General features: G+C 39.4%; 1 protein-coding gene across 1 annotated transcript in view; it reads right to left on the bottom strand.

Annotated features, from left to right (window-relative positions):
* LOC120535722 (transient receptor potential cation channel subfamily V member 6-like) overlaps positions 1–18412 on the bottom strand; it is a 77066-nt gene that overhangs the window by 47288 nt on the left and 11366 nt on the right. The window contains exon 2 of the mRNA XM_039763746.1: positions 11411–11564. Coding sequence (XP_039619680.1) covers positions 11411–11564 — 154 coding nt within the window. The remainder of the gene's footprint in view (positions 1–11410; positions 11565–18412) is intronic.

The raw sequence follows: 18412 nt of genomic DNA, 5'->3' as shown, positions 1-18412 counted from the left end.
ACAAGGAAAAACATTCAAGTAATAGCTTTGAGACAACCTTTAAAGGTATTCTAGAAAAAAATTTTAGGAAAAAATGCAGGAAAATGTGTTTAAGTTTGAGAATAAACTTAGAGCATTTGTCGCTCAATTTGAAGACGTTAAGCAAACATTCACAACTCAAATTGAAATTGCTGAACAACAGGCATCTACCACTGACAGAAAGCAATGGCTTCAAATTCCAAATGCAAAGTGCTTGGAGACAGACTAGCCGCACTGGAAGATGAATGCAGATGGAATAATATCAGAATTGATGGTCTACCCAAAAATCATGAAAGTCCAAATCCAGTGAAATTCGTAGCTGAACTATTTCCTAAAATAATTGGAGAGGACTTCAAATCAGGCACTGAGACAGCAGCAGCTTACCACATACGTGTATCGAATACCTCAAAACCCAGGACTTTCATTGTGTGCTTTGAAAAATGACAATTTAAATTACATACAATGTTACTTCTCAGACAGAGACAACAGATTATATTTGAAAATAATCACATTCATATTTTCCCTGATTTCTCACCTTCAACAGCTGCTAAACTTGCCTCATTTTATAGCATTAAACATTGCTTACGGAAAGCCGAGATCAGATACAGCCTCTTGTATCCTGCCAAACTGAAAGTGGTCATTCAGGGCAAGCTCTACATTTTTAATTCTACAGAGGAAGCACAAAAAGAGCTAACAAAACTGATCCAGACATTTTTGAAATATGATTGCTAGTTGCATTGGGTCCTGGCATGGTAAAGAAGATCTTACCTGCTGTTTGATCCACTCGCAATGATACTGGTACTGTAATTATACATCTTATTTCCTTCTTGGCCACTTTTTGTTTTCGTTTTTATTACAATTATATGCATGTATGTATGTGTATTTTTTTTTTCATAGGGGACTGTTTAACATAATACCCTTGGTTTACTGTATTAGGGCTTACTATCAAGCGTTATCTGTTTATCCACGGCTACTGTTTAACATCTTTCCCTGGGTTTACTTTCTCAGGGCTATTTAAGATTATATCCTATGTTTATATTATTTGGACTGTACTGTCAGTAGATATCGCTATTTTAACCCTTATACACCACTGCTGGAGAGCTTGTTTTGTTTTGGACGTGCCTTGTCTCTAGGTATGTCAGAGGACTGGAACTTTGTGAAGCATAGTCTAGCCTCTCGTGGAGGTGGGGGGGGGGAAATAAGCTATTTCTAATCCTTTTAATCCTTATAATTGTAAGAGCTGACGTAACAGTAGGCTTTATGGCAATAACTCCAGGAAAAACTGGAAATTAAGGTCAAACATATCTTATGTAATAATCTTCTATCTTAAATTAAGACTACTAAATGTCAACAAAAGTTCAGAAGCAATGTCTCCATGACTAGTTAACTTTGTGTGCTAGAAAGTTAAAGGTCTCAATCACGAATTGAAGAGAAAGAAAGTATTCTCTCATCTAACAGGTCTAAATGCTAAAATAACATTTTTACAGGGGGCCCACTTATTAAGCTAGAATTAGTTTCATCTGCACAGAGACGGGACTGGCCAAATATTTAATTCCAGCTTAACAAAGAAAACTAGAAGTGTGGGAATTCTTACACATAGAACAGTCTTTTTTGTAGTAAAAGATGTATCTGATTCTGAAGGGCGATATGTGATCGTCAAAGGAAATTAATTTAACTGTAATGTGATTTTGACAAATATCTACACACCCAATGTGGATGATAGGGACTTCATCTAAAACATATCTGCATCCATTCCCAATGTGAACACTCATAAAATTACATTGGCTGGTGACCTTAATTGTGTTTTAAATCCAGACTTATCAGACCATTGGAGATTTCTAAACCCAAACTCAAGAGCATATTACTTCTGCTCATTAGTGCATCACTGTTACTCAAGAATTGATTATTTTTTTATAGATAACAATTTCTTGCCTAAGATTAAATCTTATGAGTATGACACTACTGTTATCTCCGACCATGCCCCTTTGATCATGGCGCTCAAAACACTATGCCCCACATACTCATCTCTCAGCTGGCATCTTAACCCCCTTTTATTAGCAGTCAAGAACTGTGCAGAATTTATATCCAAGCAAATCAATTTTTTTTAGAAACAAATGCATCCTCACAGGTCTCTGCAGGAAAACACTGAAGGCTTTCTTAAGAGGACAGATTATTTCATATCTTTCCCACAAAAATAAATCGGAAAGCAGAGTTCATCAGTGAAATTACTAGAATAGATCAAGATGAGGCATTTCATGGGAAGACATAGAGAACTCACCCTCTTGACAATTAAAGAAACAGAACATCTCATTTTTAAATCAAGATATCATTACTATGAAAACAGAGAGAAGGCTAATAAGATCTTAGCTTGACAAGTACACAAGCAGGGAGATTGCAATGCAGTACCAGTAATTACCTACAAAGACGGAGACAAAATCATTGACCATAAAAATATAATGCACATCCTTCCTAAGTTTCTTTTTCTAATTCAAACAATTCCACAATAAATCAATTAATCATTTTTAAGAAGTTAGATTCAATCAAAACCTAATTTATTTGGAATTCAAAACATCCACGTATCCAAAACGCAATCCTACAAAGACCTAAGGCAGAAGGTGGCATGGCTCTACCTAAATTTCAATTTTATTACTGGGTGGTAAATATGCAAGCTATAAAAATATGGACATTGACACAAATAGAAGAACATACACAGACGTGGTCCACAATAGAAATAAAATCCTGCAGTACTTCTTTATATTCCTTGCTTCATTCCTAGTAAATACAAGTTATCGCCAATATACTAACAACTCAATTGTGCTTCATTCACTCAGAATACGGAACCAATGTAGGAACTACTTCAAGATAGAGAAATTTTTATCTGTGGCATCTCTGCATGATAACTACCTTTTTACACCCTCTCAAAAAATGCAGTTTTTAAGGTTTGGAAAACATTTGGGATTAAATCACTTAGAAATTTGTACATAGACTATGTCTTCACATTCTACAAACAATTACACTCCAAATGTAACTATCCAGAAACACATTTCATTCACTACCTCCAAATTAGAAACTTTGATAAACAAAATCTGCCCAGTTTTCCTCCTCTCCCACCTACTTCTATTCCAGAAAAAATATTGATCAGTCTTGAGGACTCGGACAGCATTTTTGCAATATATTGTGCAACTAGACCCAGACACAGACAGGCGGGCATCGTTTCTTCACCCAACACACTCATTTATTTACAATAATATTTACAGTAATTCAGTGCACTACCCAGTGCCCCCAGCACCGATCCCCCAAAGTCCAGGCCTCACAGTCACCAAATGCCTTCCATCTGGCCGCCTCCACTCCTCTCTCCGAGCTCCGTCCTCTTCCACCCGACTATTGCTCATGAATGAAGGGAGGCGGCCCCTTAAATACCAGCCCGGATGGGCTCCAGCTGCTTCCCGAGGAGCCTCCGCCGACACACCCCCGTGTGGCAGAAGCACCAGTTGTGTAGCCGGAAGTCCTCCGGGTGTCCCTGCTCCTCTTCCCCCCAGCAATTCCTGGTGTGGCGGAAGTGCTGAGGTCCAGGTTTCTTCTTCCAAGCCCTCTACCTGTGGCCCCCAACACAACCAGGGCGGTTGCCCCCTCGTGGTCTGGAGGAGGCACAAGTCCTCCTCCGGTCCTCTTAGGCGTCCCGGCTAGGCTCCACCCCAAGCCGCATGCCACAATATAAAAACAAGTCCCTCCCTTTCAAAGACCCTAGAGTACAGTGAGAAAAGCTTCTCTCACTCAACATTTCTGAAAGGGAGTGGAAGGCAGCCATGCACAGAATTCACTCTAGCTCCATATCCACAAAGCATACAATTATTCAACTTAAAATAATCTATTGAGCACATCTGTGTCATTTAGAATTGTCCAAAATGTTTCCAGGGCAATATCCAACCTGCAAATTTTGCAATCAAGTTCCAGCCTCATTGGGCCATATGTTTTGGGCGTGCACCAAATTAATATATCATTTTAGACCAAAATCTTTTAACGCCTTTCAGACAGCTTTGGTGTCACAATCTCTCCTAGCCCATTAACAGCTGCGTTCCGTGTACTTCCAGATGGGCTTAAAGTGGAGAAGGACAAACAAACTGTAATTGCCTTTACTTCACTATTACCACGTAGACTTATCTTGCTCAATTGGAATAATCCTAAATCACCTCTTTTAAGTCAGTGGGTAACTGATATTATATGTTATTTGATATTGGAAAAAATCTAATTCTTATTTAGAGGATCTGTGCTAAACTTTTTTAAAACCGGTCAGGATTAAATTAATAACATTTTAGAATATGCATTTAAATTGAGGAACCAGATTCTCTACCCTTTTTTTTATCTTGTCTTGTCTTGTATTATCTATCTATCTATCTATCCTACTATTAAAGTTTTACTCTGTTGGCCTAGCTGTGTTTCTCATGGGTGGGGGTTGAACTTAGTTCTGTAAAATGTAACTTGCTTTTATGTAATGTTATTTGCTTTTAATAAATTCAATAAAATGCTAAAAAAAAAAATACTGCTTCACTCAGTACTCAATGCACACACTTTAGGATATGCAGAACAGTAATCACTGACTATCAGAAATTCTTTCCTATGACATAAACAAATCAAAACCAAATTTTTCATATGATCTCTCTGGTAAAGGATGAGGTGTTAATGGCTCTGCAGGATTATTAGGTCTATTTTTGAAACATACTGAACATCTTACCAGTTCGTCACTTACCTCTTTATTAATCTTGGGCCAAAACATTACCTCATGTGCCCTTTCCTTACACTTTTCAATTCCTACATGCCCTTCATGAATTTTTTGTAGCATCTGCTTTCTCACTGATATTGGTATCACAATTTTACAGCCTTTACAGATAATCCCATCCACATCTGTAAATTCTACCTCACAGTTCCAGTACTCACTTACTTGTGGAATGCAGTCATGCTTGTTTTCTGGCCATCCTTGAATAATTACGTCTTTCAGTTTCTGCATTGCTTTATCATTTTCTGTCTTTGTTCTGATAAGCTGTGTTTTGCTGTCTGACACTGGCATTGCTGTTACCACCATATATACATATACTTCTATTGCCTCTGAGATCTTTTGTTCATGTCCGTATTTTTCATCTACTGCTTTTGACAGGGTGTTAGCTGTAAACATCCATCTCCCAGGAGTCAATGTTATCTGCAGAGTGTATCTTTGTAAATTAATCATCATGGATTGTATACATAGTGTACAATCAGTTTTTTGTTTAATAAAGCAATCAATGGTTTGTAGTCTGCTTCAACCATTACAGTTTGTCCAGACACAAATTGATGAAAGCATTCACACGCAAGAGTCATGTTCAATAGCTCCTTCTCTATTTGTGCATATCTAGTCACGGTTCCAGTAAGAGACATAGATGCATATGCTGCTGGCTGCCATGTTTTTTCATGCTTTTGTAGTAGCAAAGCTCCTAATCCATATTATGAGGAATCAAATGAAATCTTGATTGGTTTATGTGGATCATTGAACTAATATATATATTAGACACATTTGGAATAAATTTTGAGAGATAACCATAAATCTCTGTATGTCTTTCTTTTAATAGCAGATACATTTGATTTATCAGGTTTTCCTCTTTTGCTGCTTAGAATTTCTCCTATAAATGTTAGCTTCTGTATTCCTATCATATATTTTTCTTTAGCTTTAAATTTAATGCTCTTGTAGCATCCAATACTTTCTTCAACCTTCCATCATGTTCTTCTTTTCAAGATCCCCTTACAATTGTGTCATCCACAGAGGTGTCAACTTCATCTAAATGTTCAAAAGCCATGTGTACTGTTTTGTGATAGACCTCTGGCAATGATGCTATGCCAAAAGACAATCTCAGAAATCAATATCTGCCAAATGGAGTATTAAATGTGCCTAATTTAGAACTAGACTCATCCAATTTTAGCTGTCACAGTCCTGAAGAAGCATCTAGTTTACCAAAATATTTTGCATTTGCAAACTGTGCCGTAATATGTTCTCTTGTTGGAAGTTTGAAATGTTCCCTCTTGATAGCTCAGTTCAGGTCTCTGGGATTGAAATATATTCTTAAATTACTGTCTTTCTTTTCAACAATAACCAGAGAGCTCACCAACACAGTAGGTTCACTAACTTTCTTGATTTCTTTCATGCTTTCTGGACTGGCGAGCTTTGTTGGGCTGAATGGCCTGTTCTCATCTAGAGTGTTCTAATGCTCTCAGTTCTGTCCAGTTCCTTTTGTCCTTCAGGGAAAAACTGACCTTTCTACTGGGGTGCATGACAGGATTTATGCTGTTTTCTGTGCTTATCATGTGTTTCCCAGAAAGACAACCCAGTTCTTTAAAAAGATCATTATTGTTTTGGAGCAGTGTTTTATATTGTGTGCTGCCCTCCATGTTAATACTAAGTACTTTCAATCCAGTTAATTTTCTCACAAGCAGACAATCCTAAAATTTCCTGAACATCCTTTCGCATGACTACAAATAACAGTGAGTATTATTTGTTTTTGTATACAATACTAGCCATACGTTGCCCTTTAGCAGGTATTTGCACTCCTGAATATCGAGTATTTTTTTTTCTGGATCATGCAAACTTGGTCTGGGTTGTAGTTTTCTATTTCTTTTCAGGCATGATGTTCACTTGTGCTCCGGTATCTAATTTAAATGAAATACCTGGATTGTCCACTTGAACTGCCACTATTTCTTTCTCCCATTCACTTTAGTCAATGCATCTACACAAAATTCCTCAACTTCAGTTTCTTCTGCAGTGTGAACTTGGTTTTGTTTCACTTGAGACTGACAACAGCATGCAAAATGGCTGTATTTTCCACATTTTTTAAAAACTTTATTGTATGCTGGACACTGTCTATGAGCATGATGTGATCCACAACGTACCCATGCCTGTTTTATGCTGTTTGTTTTTTACTTCCATTTTTATTTTTCTCTGTATTTACATTTATTTTATTCTTTTCTTTTTTGTTCACTACATGTACTGATTTTTCTTTATTACAACTTTCTTTTACTTGTACTTTCATTGTTTTGGCTGCCCTGCTTATTCTTACTACTTTTTCCAAATCCCAATCCTGCTTTCTTAGTAGCCTTTCTCTAAGTGCGTTATCTGGTATTTCATAGATAATCCTGCCTTTTATGAGGGAATGATTAACTCCCATTAACTCCCTAAATTCAGACATTTTACTCCGTGTGTGCAACTTGGTTAATCCTGATTAATCGTTTTAAGCTTGCATCTTTATACAAGTAAATAAACTATGCCTCTCATAAGTGACATTCTATTTTGGAATACAATATCTTTCAAATTTATCCAGTGTAACGTCTAACTTCATATGTTTTCCAGGATCAAACTGAAAGTTGTTATAAATCTCCAACACTTCCTCCCCAGTTATTTGTGATAAAATGGATACTTTCATTTTTTTCATCTGCACCAATTGCCACTTTTAATCATTGTTTAAATCGTTTACAGTTCTTGGCAAGATTACCTGAAAACTGAAGGCTAGGAAGTGGCTGTAAATTCACAATTTTCATGACATTTTCATTCTCTCTTCTTTTCATTTGAAACAATTCTTTCCACAACACATTTCTACTTCAATTGCACCACTTCTGACACCATGTCAGGTTCTGAGATCCATCCATCCATCCATTATCCAACCCGCTATATCCCTACTACAGGGTCACGGGGGTCTGCCGGACTCAATCCCAGCCAACACAGGGCACAAGGCAGGAAGGTTCTGAGATATATGAGTCAAATACAGTTGAATGTAACACAGAGAGTTATTTAGTGAAAACTTTACTGATTTGATTATAAGGTGCTTCACTTACAGGTAAGCCATAAATCAATTCTATTTCCGTGAATCATCTAAGGAGCATCTAACAATTAACAATAACTGTAACATAATAAGTGTAACATAAAGGAGTGTTTGAAAATTACTTTTCTGACACTAGACACATCCATACATCTATTATCCAACCCGCTATAGACACTAGACACATCTCAAGGATAATTAAAGCAAATAGGATGCACCTGGTCACAATTTGGAGTGCCACAGCAAAGGGTCTGAATACTTACTGTATACAAATAACAGATTTCAGTTTGGGCAGAACGGTTCGCTTCCTGGATCCTCCCTGCGTGGAGTTTGCATATTCTCCCCGTGTTTGCGTGGGTTTCCTCTGGGCGCTCAGGTTTCCTCCCACAGTCCAAAGACATGCAGGCTAGATGGACTGGCGATTCTAAATTGGCCCTATTGTATGCTTGGTGTGTGGGTGTGTTTGTGTGTGTCCTGCAGTGGGTTGGCACCCTGCCCGGGATTGGTTCCTGCCTTGTGCCCTGTGTTGGTTGGGATTGGCTCCAGCAGACCCCCGTGACCCTGTGTTCTTTTTTTTTTTAAGAATTTGTTGACTTTTCTGAAACATTGTTTTCACTTTGACCTTATGGGATATTAAGTGAGAGACTAGAGGGAAGCCCTCCTGGGCAGCTGTGGCACAATGGATTCCCACAGGGCACGCTAGGAGCTGGAGTTTGGCACAGCCCTGTTGGGTTCCATGGGGGCTGCCAGGGGGAGCTGCAGAGCCCTACAATGGATTTCCACCACACCTGGGAGTGATTCCAGGTAACGCTGGTAAGCCACCTGGAGCTCTCTCAGGAGGTGAATAAAAGGAGCCACCTCACTCCATTTAGGGAGTCGGAGTCAGGAGGAGGTGGATAAAGCTTGCCAGGAGAGGACTGGAGGTGGAGAAGAAGAAACAGGAAAGGTTATTGGGCTGGACTGTGCTATTGGGTGCTTTATGTACTGTGTTGTGGGGAGAAGAGAAAGAGTGCTTCCCCACGTGAATAAAACGTATGCTGTGTGACAACTTCATGTCACTGACTGTATGTGTCAGGTTAGGGAGGCTGTAGCGGCCCGGTGGTCCACAACGCATTTTATTATAATAATGACTACATTTAAATGCTTTTTTCTGCATAGTAAAATTACTGGAATACATTAACAACAAAGCTTGTTAAATCAGCTGAAAGGTCTCAGTATGAATTACTAACAATTGTCTAAATCAAAAAATGAGACAAAAAAGGTCCCAAAAGGACCGGGAACAGCACTGGGACGATGTCTGGATCCATCTTGGACTCCCAAGTCGCTGCTGGGAACCAGTTTGTCCGAGTTGTACGCCATTTTTACAGACTGACAAAAACACACCCAAAACTCCCCAAAAAAATCAATTTTACAGGAAAAATTATGCTCTAAAACATTATATGCCAGTGCCTGCAGGTGAACTGACACTCTAAAACATTATATGACAGTGCCTGCATACAGTATATAGCACCCGATGACGTGTTCCGGCCAGCCAATCACTGTAATGCCAGCACCTGACATGGCTACTGGCATTACAGTGAGGGCAGCACTTACCTGCCCCTTGACTGGCTGTCTCCAACCCGCGAAACGTGCGGGGCAGAGACTCGAGCATGGCACACGAGCACATGTGGTGCTCGTTCGAGTAGTTCTATGCTCCAAACATAGTGATGCTCGAGGCGAAGACATGTACAGCCGAGCATGCTCGCTCATCACTATTCACCACCTCTGAGGACATGCCCCTAACAACCAATGCATTAGCCCTAACAATGGGAAACTCAAATGGCAGCAATCACAAAATTACTAAATACTGGATGAAACGGAAACAAAATATATTTCAAATTTCAAACAATCAGATGTGTACCCCAACCTCAGGGTGTTTCAGCCTTTTACTACAAGTCACCCTCAGCTGTGGCAGGCCCGCCACAGGCTGATCAGACCTGGGTATATTTTGAATGGTTACTAAGTGGTCATTTGCCAGCCCGTACTGTCTCCTTTCGCTTCATGCACAACCAGTGACTGCTTCTTTCAGTGACACTGGTGAATTCCTTAATTGCCTTTCAATTGGCCTGCCCTCTGATGCCCACTTCCTTCAGCAGCCTTGTAGTGGAACTGGCTACAAAGCCCCTGCAGCCCACCTGTACTGGATGCACCTTCACTTTCCAGCCTTGCTCCTCTGCTTTAGCTGCAAGATTGGTATACCACAAATTTTTTCTTTCATATGCCTCATCGATGACATCCTCCCAAGGGACTGTCAGCTCAATGATGAAGACACATTGGCAGAAGTTAGACCAAAGGACCAACTCTGGGTGCACTTCAGATGGGAAGGTGAGTCTCTGATGTAGGTCAACACGCACTTCCCAATTCCTGGCTATATTCAGCGGGCATGAGTCAGAAGGTGAAGACTTGGTCCACTGTTTCTCCTTTTACCAGATGAAGGAAGTTAGTTGTGGGAAAGTAGCCTGGGCATTTAGGGGGAAGGTGTTAGTTGACACTCTCTTGTCCTCTAGTGCCAAGGCCATGCACCTCAGTACTTGATTATGACACCATGTATCTTCCTTGCATTAAGCTATTCTTATAACCCACCAGAATGCGTTTGAGGTTTGCCGGGGCCACACCCTGGTGACAGGCTGGGTCCTCTCCATGCCAAATAATATGTGACTCTAATGATGAAACTTAGCCTGTTTGTTTCCATGTTCCACAGCTCGCTTCGTGTGATTTTATGACACTCTATGCCATCCCACCTCATCCAGCAGTCTTGCTGGGCTAGGGAGACCGCACTGGCACATCTGGCTGCTTCCTCATGGCGGTGTACCTCGTCCACCACCAGATGCTAGCATTCATTTGGTGTAGCATTTTGCCATATGGGTGTTGTTGGTTCCAAACAAATTTTCTCCTCTGCCATGCTGGACCTCACAATGTTCCAGTGTCTGAGAGTGGCCTTTGCTTCTGCCAATCCTGAAGCTGTGTCCCATTTCCTTCCTGTTGCTGGGATTAGAGCAGCATTTCTTATGAAAAGGTCACAGGACTTTTTGATTGTCATATCTAGTTTTGCTTTGGTGCATTTATATTTCTCCACAAAGCTTGATATAGGCAGAGAGAGGGCTCCATTCCCATATAGGCCTATGCTGCTGATGTATCTTGGTAGTCCAAGCCACCTCCTCATTTGTTCACTAACTATAATATAGGATAGTGTAACCTCATACATGGTAATTGACCACATTAGAGAAATTATGGAAAAAGAATAAACTCCTAGCATTATTAATCCTACTTAATATATACTTTATGCTTGCTTTATGCTATCTGGTCACTGCCAATATTGTTACATTCCATAAAATAAGCCATGCATATTGAGGAACATATGCTAAAAGAAATCAAAATCTTAATTTTCTCATTTGTAAGAGCTGCTTCAAAAAGCCAATAATTACTCAGTATACCTCTGCTTTAGAATTGTTTTTTACACTGCATAATGGTATAATGCAAATAATCAGAACATAAAATGTAATTAGTTTAGTCCTTACCTGCAATGCTGTTGGAGGTGTGCTTCATCAACTACTTCTTGCCAGTTTTTCTTGTGGTGATAACTATATAAAAGTTCACTCCACCATTCTCTCATTAATCTTTCAGCACGTAAAAATAGAGCTGGTTTTGTTTTGGTTAAATCTGCACTTGGCACTATTGAAACAAAGAATACATTTAACAAACAATATGAAATTAAAAGATCAAACCTCACATAAGTCACTTGAAAAATGGCTGAAAGTGTATAGTTTGTATACAATAATGGTTTTCAAACTGTAGAAATTAGCAAAATTAAATAAAATGTGACTCTAGTTCCTGTATATTGGTTTCAATAATTGATGCAAATAAAAGTTATGGATTAAATATAGTTTAGTGATATAATGTCATTTACATATCCAATTCACAGCAGAACATTCTAATCCAGTCTTGGGTCTCAGGTGGCAGAAGTCTGTCCCAGATTCAATTCAGCTCTATTAAATTTTAATAGAGCACTACTCTCACAGGACAGGATTAGAATATTATATAGATGCACAAATACAGATGAGTAAGAGGAACAAATCAGCCTCTGTATTAAATACTTCTGAATACTTTTGGGATATTTCCTGTGGTGTTTCAGTGCCAGTCAAACTGTCATGCACGTATTAATCCATAAAAAGGCAGCCCCTCTTTAAATGATATAACTCTTATTTCACGTGCAGGTATCTGGGAAAAGAAGGCAAATCTAACCTGGCCTCCCCAAATGGTACAACCCCACACAAATGAAAATGAAACTATCCATCCTTCAATCCATTTCCTTAACCTGCTCATTGCATTTTAGCATTTTACAGTGAACACCAAAAGTAAAAGAAAACAAGAAAGGTGATGCAGAGAAACCGAGGATTAAGTGAAGGAAAAAAAGCACTGGTGCAGGAGGTTGCAGTGTAACATATAATAATAACAGCTTTATTTGGACCAGATGGGAAAAGTTGTCATTCGTTCACTTTACAATATTGGTTCATGACTTCAGTAGCACTAGTTGACAAAAAAGTAGCTATCCGTCATATTCTATTAAACACATAGAGATTGTAGCATTACTAACAAAGTGTGTGTAGCTAATATTGGTGTGCAGTGCTTCACTGACAACAATTTTAACATTAGTTCACTAAATAATGTAGCACCACTATCTAGGTTTTGTACCTTTAGGTTTCTGCAAGCTTTGATTACTTTGCACATCACATATCTTGGTTTGCTTTTCTATTATCACCCTTAACAATTTCCATGAAAAACCCTGTTGTGGATGTGGTAAAAGTGATTGGAAAGTTTGGCATTAACTATCGAGTGTACAAAGCTGAAGCTACCTATACTCTACAAGACAACAATCTTGACCACAGCAAGAGGTAGCTCTAACATCTACATGAGTGCAAAGACAGCTGATTTAGGAGTTGTATGTCTCTTTTTATTTGTTGGCAATTATCATGACAGCCCTTAATAACCCAGGCACACCCTCAGGAGTAAGGGTGGGTTGGTCTATATAATGTCAGTCCAGGGCTGAAAGACTGTTCAATTCCATCTATGTGTCTATGCAACAAATAAAGGGAAAAATAAATGAAAACATTTAGTAATCCTGGTTAAAGGTTGCAAGTAGTAATAAAGAAAGAAGATCTAAAGTAAAATAAGTAAAGTTAGTTGGAATTTGAACAGAAGAAATCAAACATTCCCTTTTCCGCAGAGCACGGAATAAAACCCTAACCAGGAGGCCCACATTCTTTGCAAAAATTGAAAATCAAAGTTTCAGTCAAATGCCCATCCTGGACATGTTATAATATAATAGCATACGTGATATTGTCACAAGTTCAATGAGTCCATCTTGTAATAAAAGTTGTACTTCAATAACTGATAATGAAAAAATAAGCAGCTAAATCCATTTCAAGCACAACTATCAGGGGTGTATTTGCCAAAAACTATTAATTTTAGCATTAACCAGCAGCTTTACAATGCTCGTATGTAACATACAAGCAATTTTTTTGTGTGTTTCCCAAAACGTCACTCTATCAGCATTTAACATGCAAGGATAAAAGTAATACTTTACCCCATAAAAAAAGACTGAAAACTAATAACCCAATTGTGCTCCACTCACTTAGAATCTGGAACCAATGTAAAAAGCATTTTAAGACGGAGAAGCTTCTATCTGTGGCACCCCTGCAAGAGAACCACCTCTTTCAACCTTCACAAACATATGCAGTTTTTAATATCTGGAAAAAATTTGGAATTAACTTGCTTAGAGATCTTTATATAGACAACGTCTTTGCATCCTATGAACAATTACATTCCAAATTTAACATTCCAGCTACACATTTCTTTCACTATCTTCAAATCAAGAACTTTGTTTAACAGAACCTTCCAGATTTTTCTCATCTTGCACCCTCATCCACGCTGGAAAAAATATTGCTCAATTTCAAGGAATTAGACTCCATCTCTACAATATATAAAATCATTTTACAATCCCTTCCTTTCAAAGATCCAAGAGGACACTGGGAAAAAGACCTCTCAATTAATATATCAGAAAAGGAGTGGAAAGTAGCAATGCAGAGAATTCACTCGAGCTCCATATGTGCAAAGCATACAATTATACAACTCAAAAATATATATCGAGCACATCTGTCTCGACTAAAACTCTCCAAAATGTTTCCAGGACATGATCCAACCTGCAAACGCTGCAACCAAGCCCCAGTCTCACTAGGTCACATGTTCTGGGCCTGCACCAAATTAACATTATTCTGGACAAAAATTTTTAATTACCTCTCAGACAGCCTTGGACTCACAATCCCTCCTAACCCATTAACAGCTGTGTTTGGGGTTCTTCCAGAGGGGCTTAAAGTGGAGAAGGACAAACAAATTGTGATTGCATTCACTACACTGTTGGCACGCAGACTCATTCTGATAAACTGGAAGAACCCAAACTCTCCTCTTTTAAGTCAGTGGGAAACCGATGTGTTATACTATTTGAAATTGGAAAAAATCAAATACTCAGTTAGAGGATCCGTACAGACTTTTTTCAAAACTTGGCAGGATCTAATCAGTAATATTTTAAAATAAGTTTATAAAGCACAGAGAATTTATTAATTTAGGTATTTTTACAAGCCTTAAATTTTACACCGTTTGGCTTGCTCTCTCTCTCTCAGGGGTGGGGATGGATCTGTTCTTAACATAATTCTTTTTTTTGTAAAAACTTGATTGCTATGTATTGATTGTAATAAAATTAATAAATAAAAAAAAAAGACTGAAAAACAACTGATAGACAAAACAACAGACAACATTGTTTGCATTCCATGATACTTTAGTTATTGCATATACTGTACATTTGAGAAACAAAAAAACAGCATACGCTGTCTAAGGAAGTGTAGAAAATTTTAATTCATACTGAAATTTGATGATGAGTCTGTTGTGATGTGAAAATTTGCATACAGGTTGATAAATATTTTGTGTATCTTTATTTGTAACTTAGGCAAAGCAATGTAAAATTAGTGTTACATTAGTGAGAAGCATTCATGTTTACCCCTCTAGGACTAAGTCAGGAAAGTGAATTTTATGACAGGATTGAGGGAAGTTCCTCAAACAAGTTTAGCAAATGTTTCTTTGCAGGCCTCTCTCTCAATCAACCCCCAAAGGAAAACCAGACTGCCTAGCTGGTAAGATTCACGACGGCAGGTGTGAAGCTGTTCTCTGCCCCATTGGTCTGAAGTATGTCTGTTTAGAATTGACTTGTATCACAAGCCTTTAAGTACCATGACACCCTATTGGCTGTAGGGGTTGGAGAGAAAACCTATAAATTTGCTTGCTTTACCCCTATGTCTCTCGCTTACCAAACTGATGACAGACCATCTCACACACTATGAACTGAAAAGGACAATACAATGAAGAGCACAGTCCGGCAGCCATATCAAGACAGGCATGCGGCCTGTACTGATGAAAGCTGACCACAAATGATGCCTTAACTAGAGACATTTTAAGTAACTAATAAGTCTGTGTGCCACCTGAAACTACACATCACCATAGGTTGCTTGGTTGCCAATATTCAAATATATTTTGCTTATTGTTATTATTTATGAATATTATCAATAATACATTATTTAAATTGTAACTTAACTCCTGCTTGTCTTTTACTACACCTAATTGCCTGAGGTTATAAATGTAGAAGGGAAGGTGAGGAGATGTTATATGATACAATTCCTTATAAACAGTGCTAAGTCCGTGAGATTTGAGGCATTTTGACTAAGGCTACATATTAATAATACAAAAGGGGAAAGAAGACAAAACAGAGTCCACCTCTGACTATCAGTATGGGCTGTCCATAACAGCAGACCAAGTGAGGAGACAACTGAGGAAGCTATGCATAGGAAAACCACAAATACACATAGAGTCTGTCCTCAGGTTCTTAACACCTGTGCTCACCAGCTTTGCTGTATCCTATTTCAACTGGTCAGTCTGTCCCTAAGGCCCCTGAGTGCAGCTGCTGTGTAAAACCCCCTGCAATGCTCATGCTCCAAAAAGGGCAGGTGCCTCTACATCTAATAACTACAAATCAGTGTCACCTATATCTCACATTATAAAGACCTTTGAGAGACTGACTAGTCATATACTACAGTCGCACAAAGATCGTAGTGAAGAATGCAGTCATCTATCTGTTTATCCTCAAGGTTTATACTCACCTGGACCAAGCTGGCAGCACTATGAGGATTATGGTTTTTTTTTTTATTATTTCTCCAGATACCATTCAGCCATCCCTGTTAAGGGGTAAACTCAGAGATATGTAGGTGGATGAGCGTATAATGTCCTGGATAATGGATTATCAGTCTGGCAGACCACAGTTTGTAAGGCTCAAGGACTGTGTTTCTAGGGTGCTTGTGAGCAACACTGCAGCACCACAAGGAACAATCCTGTAACATTTTCTCTTCGATATGTACACTTCATACTATAACACCAGATCATATCACTTACAGAAATTTCTCAAATGATTCTGCATTAATGAGGTGTATTGATAAGGGGGGTGAGACACAGTATAGGGAGTCACATGGAAAACTAGACTTCGTGGTCCAGAAAAAATGGTCTGCAACTTAACATCAGCAAAACCATGGAATTGGTTATTGACTTTTGACATACAAAAGAAACTCTATATCAGTGGTGGCGAACCTATGGCACGCGTGCCAAAGGGGGCACTCATGGCCCTCTCAGTGGGCACGCGCGCTGTCGCCCGAGCACAGAGTTCGTTACTATAAAGCCAGAGGAATGCGGGGCCGGGCTGCTCCCCTCACCGCTCCCCCTCTTCACGCGCCGGAGGACTTTTCTCACATCACCCGCCCCTCTGCCCTGCAGCCCAATGGGAGCGCTTCCTCCCTCTCCTGTCTGGGGTAAGGCGGGCGGCACACATGCTGCTTGAGTGTGCGGCACGGACTGCAGGCTTTTGAGTCTGTGATTCCCGTGGTGGGGTTGGAGGGGATGTGGTATAGCGGGTCCACAGCTCAAAATTGAAAAGGCCAGTTTTAACAGATAATTGCCGCACTCACGGCTTAAAGGGGGTTAAGGTAGAGTGGCCGGAGCGGTTTCCGGGAGCTTTGTGATGCGGGCAGTCCTCGCTTAAGCGCACAGGTGAGGAGTCGTCCGCATCTGTAATTATTGCCGGGAGTTGCTAATCGCCACACCTGATCCACGACCCCGTAATATATAATAGAAGCTTTGGGGGCGGAGCTTAATAGGGAAGACCTGCGTGAAACACTTGAGAGGATCGAAGGGATGACAAAGGACAGCACAGTTAGTTATGAAAATGAAATCCTTAAAGTGTGGAATTCTCTGCCAAATAATCTTAAGTCAATGAAGGCACTTGAGATTGCTTTCCTTACTTTGTTTGGAACATCTTATGCTTGTGCGCAGCTGTTTTTACCTTTGAATTAAATCAAATCTGACACCAGAAACAGACTAACAGATGACCTGAGTGCTGCATGTGTTGCTCTCAAACTTACAAAGTATGAACCAAGGGTAGACAAATTATCAGCATGCATACAACAGCAAAAAGCACATTAATTGTTCAAAAGCATACCGAATGCAAACTTTTACCTTTCAACAAAAAGTTGTTTGTATCATTGAAAGCTCCATTATTATGTTTTTCTTTTAAGACAAAAGATGTTAATGTATGAGTGGCTTTTCTAAACTAAAAGCTCAGTAGATAGACAGACAGAGCATCAGTATTGGCAGTTCAGTCCAATTTATCATCCAGCTGCACTCCCAGGTATTTATAGGTCTGTACCCTCTGCACACACTCACCTCTGATGATCACGGGGTCCATGAGGGGCCTGGGCCTCCTAAAATTCACCACCAGCTCCTTGGTTATGCTGGTGTTCAGTTTTAGGTGGTATTCAGGTTAAATTGCCATGTTGGCACTTTGCGATAAATAAGTGGGTTTTGGATTGCAGTTTGGGCACTTGGTTTCTAAATGGTTCGCTATCACTGCTCTATATCATCTCACTCTATAGTGAGTGGATGTAGAGGAGGTGTACTTCTACAAGTACTCAGGTTCCACATCAATGACAGGGTGGTCTGGTCTCAGATCACAGAGGAACTATATAAGAAAGGCAGAGTAGGATCTTTTGTCTAAGGAAACTGCATTCCTATATTGTAAGTACTGACATCCTTCACATATTCTACAGCTCTATGCTGGACAGTGTAATTTTCTATACTGTGGTGTGCTGGACCAGTAATATCACTTCAAGAGAAGCCAGCTGAATCAAACAAACTAATTAAAAGGCAGGCTCTGTGATGGGGCACACTCTGGACCCCTGGAGTGAAGGACAGAATGAAAACAAAACTGGTGCTATTATGAACAATGCTGCACATTCACTGTTTGACACATTAGCTTTGAGTACTTTAAGCCAATGGGTTACTCATGAGAAGTGTGTCAAGAAATGCTACTTGGGCTCTTTTATGACAACATCTGTATGATACCTGACTGAGACTGCAACTGTCAAGTCAAA

The sequence above is a fragment of the Polypterus senegalus genome, chromosome 9 (genome assembly GCF_016835505.1).
Source record: "Polypterus senegalus isolate Bchr_013 chromosome 9, ASM1683550v1, whole genome shotgun sequence".
Taxonomy (NCBI): Eukaryota; Metazoa; Chordata; class Cladistia; order Polypteriformes; family Polypteridae; genus Polypterus; species Polypterus senegalus.
Note: the sequence above shows the minus strand (reverse complement) of the source record. Positions and strands in the feature narration are given on the sequence as shown.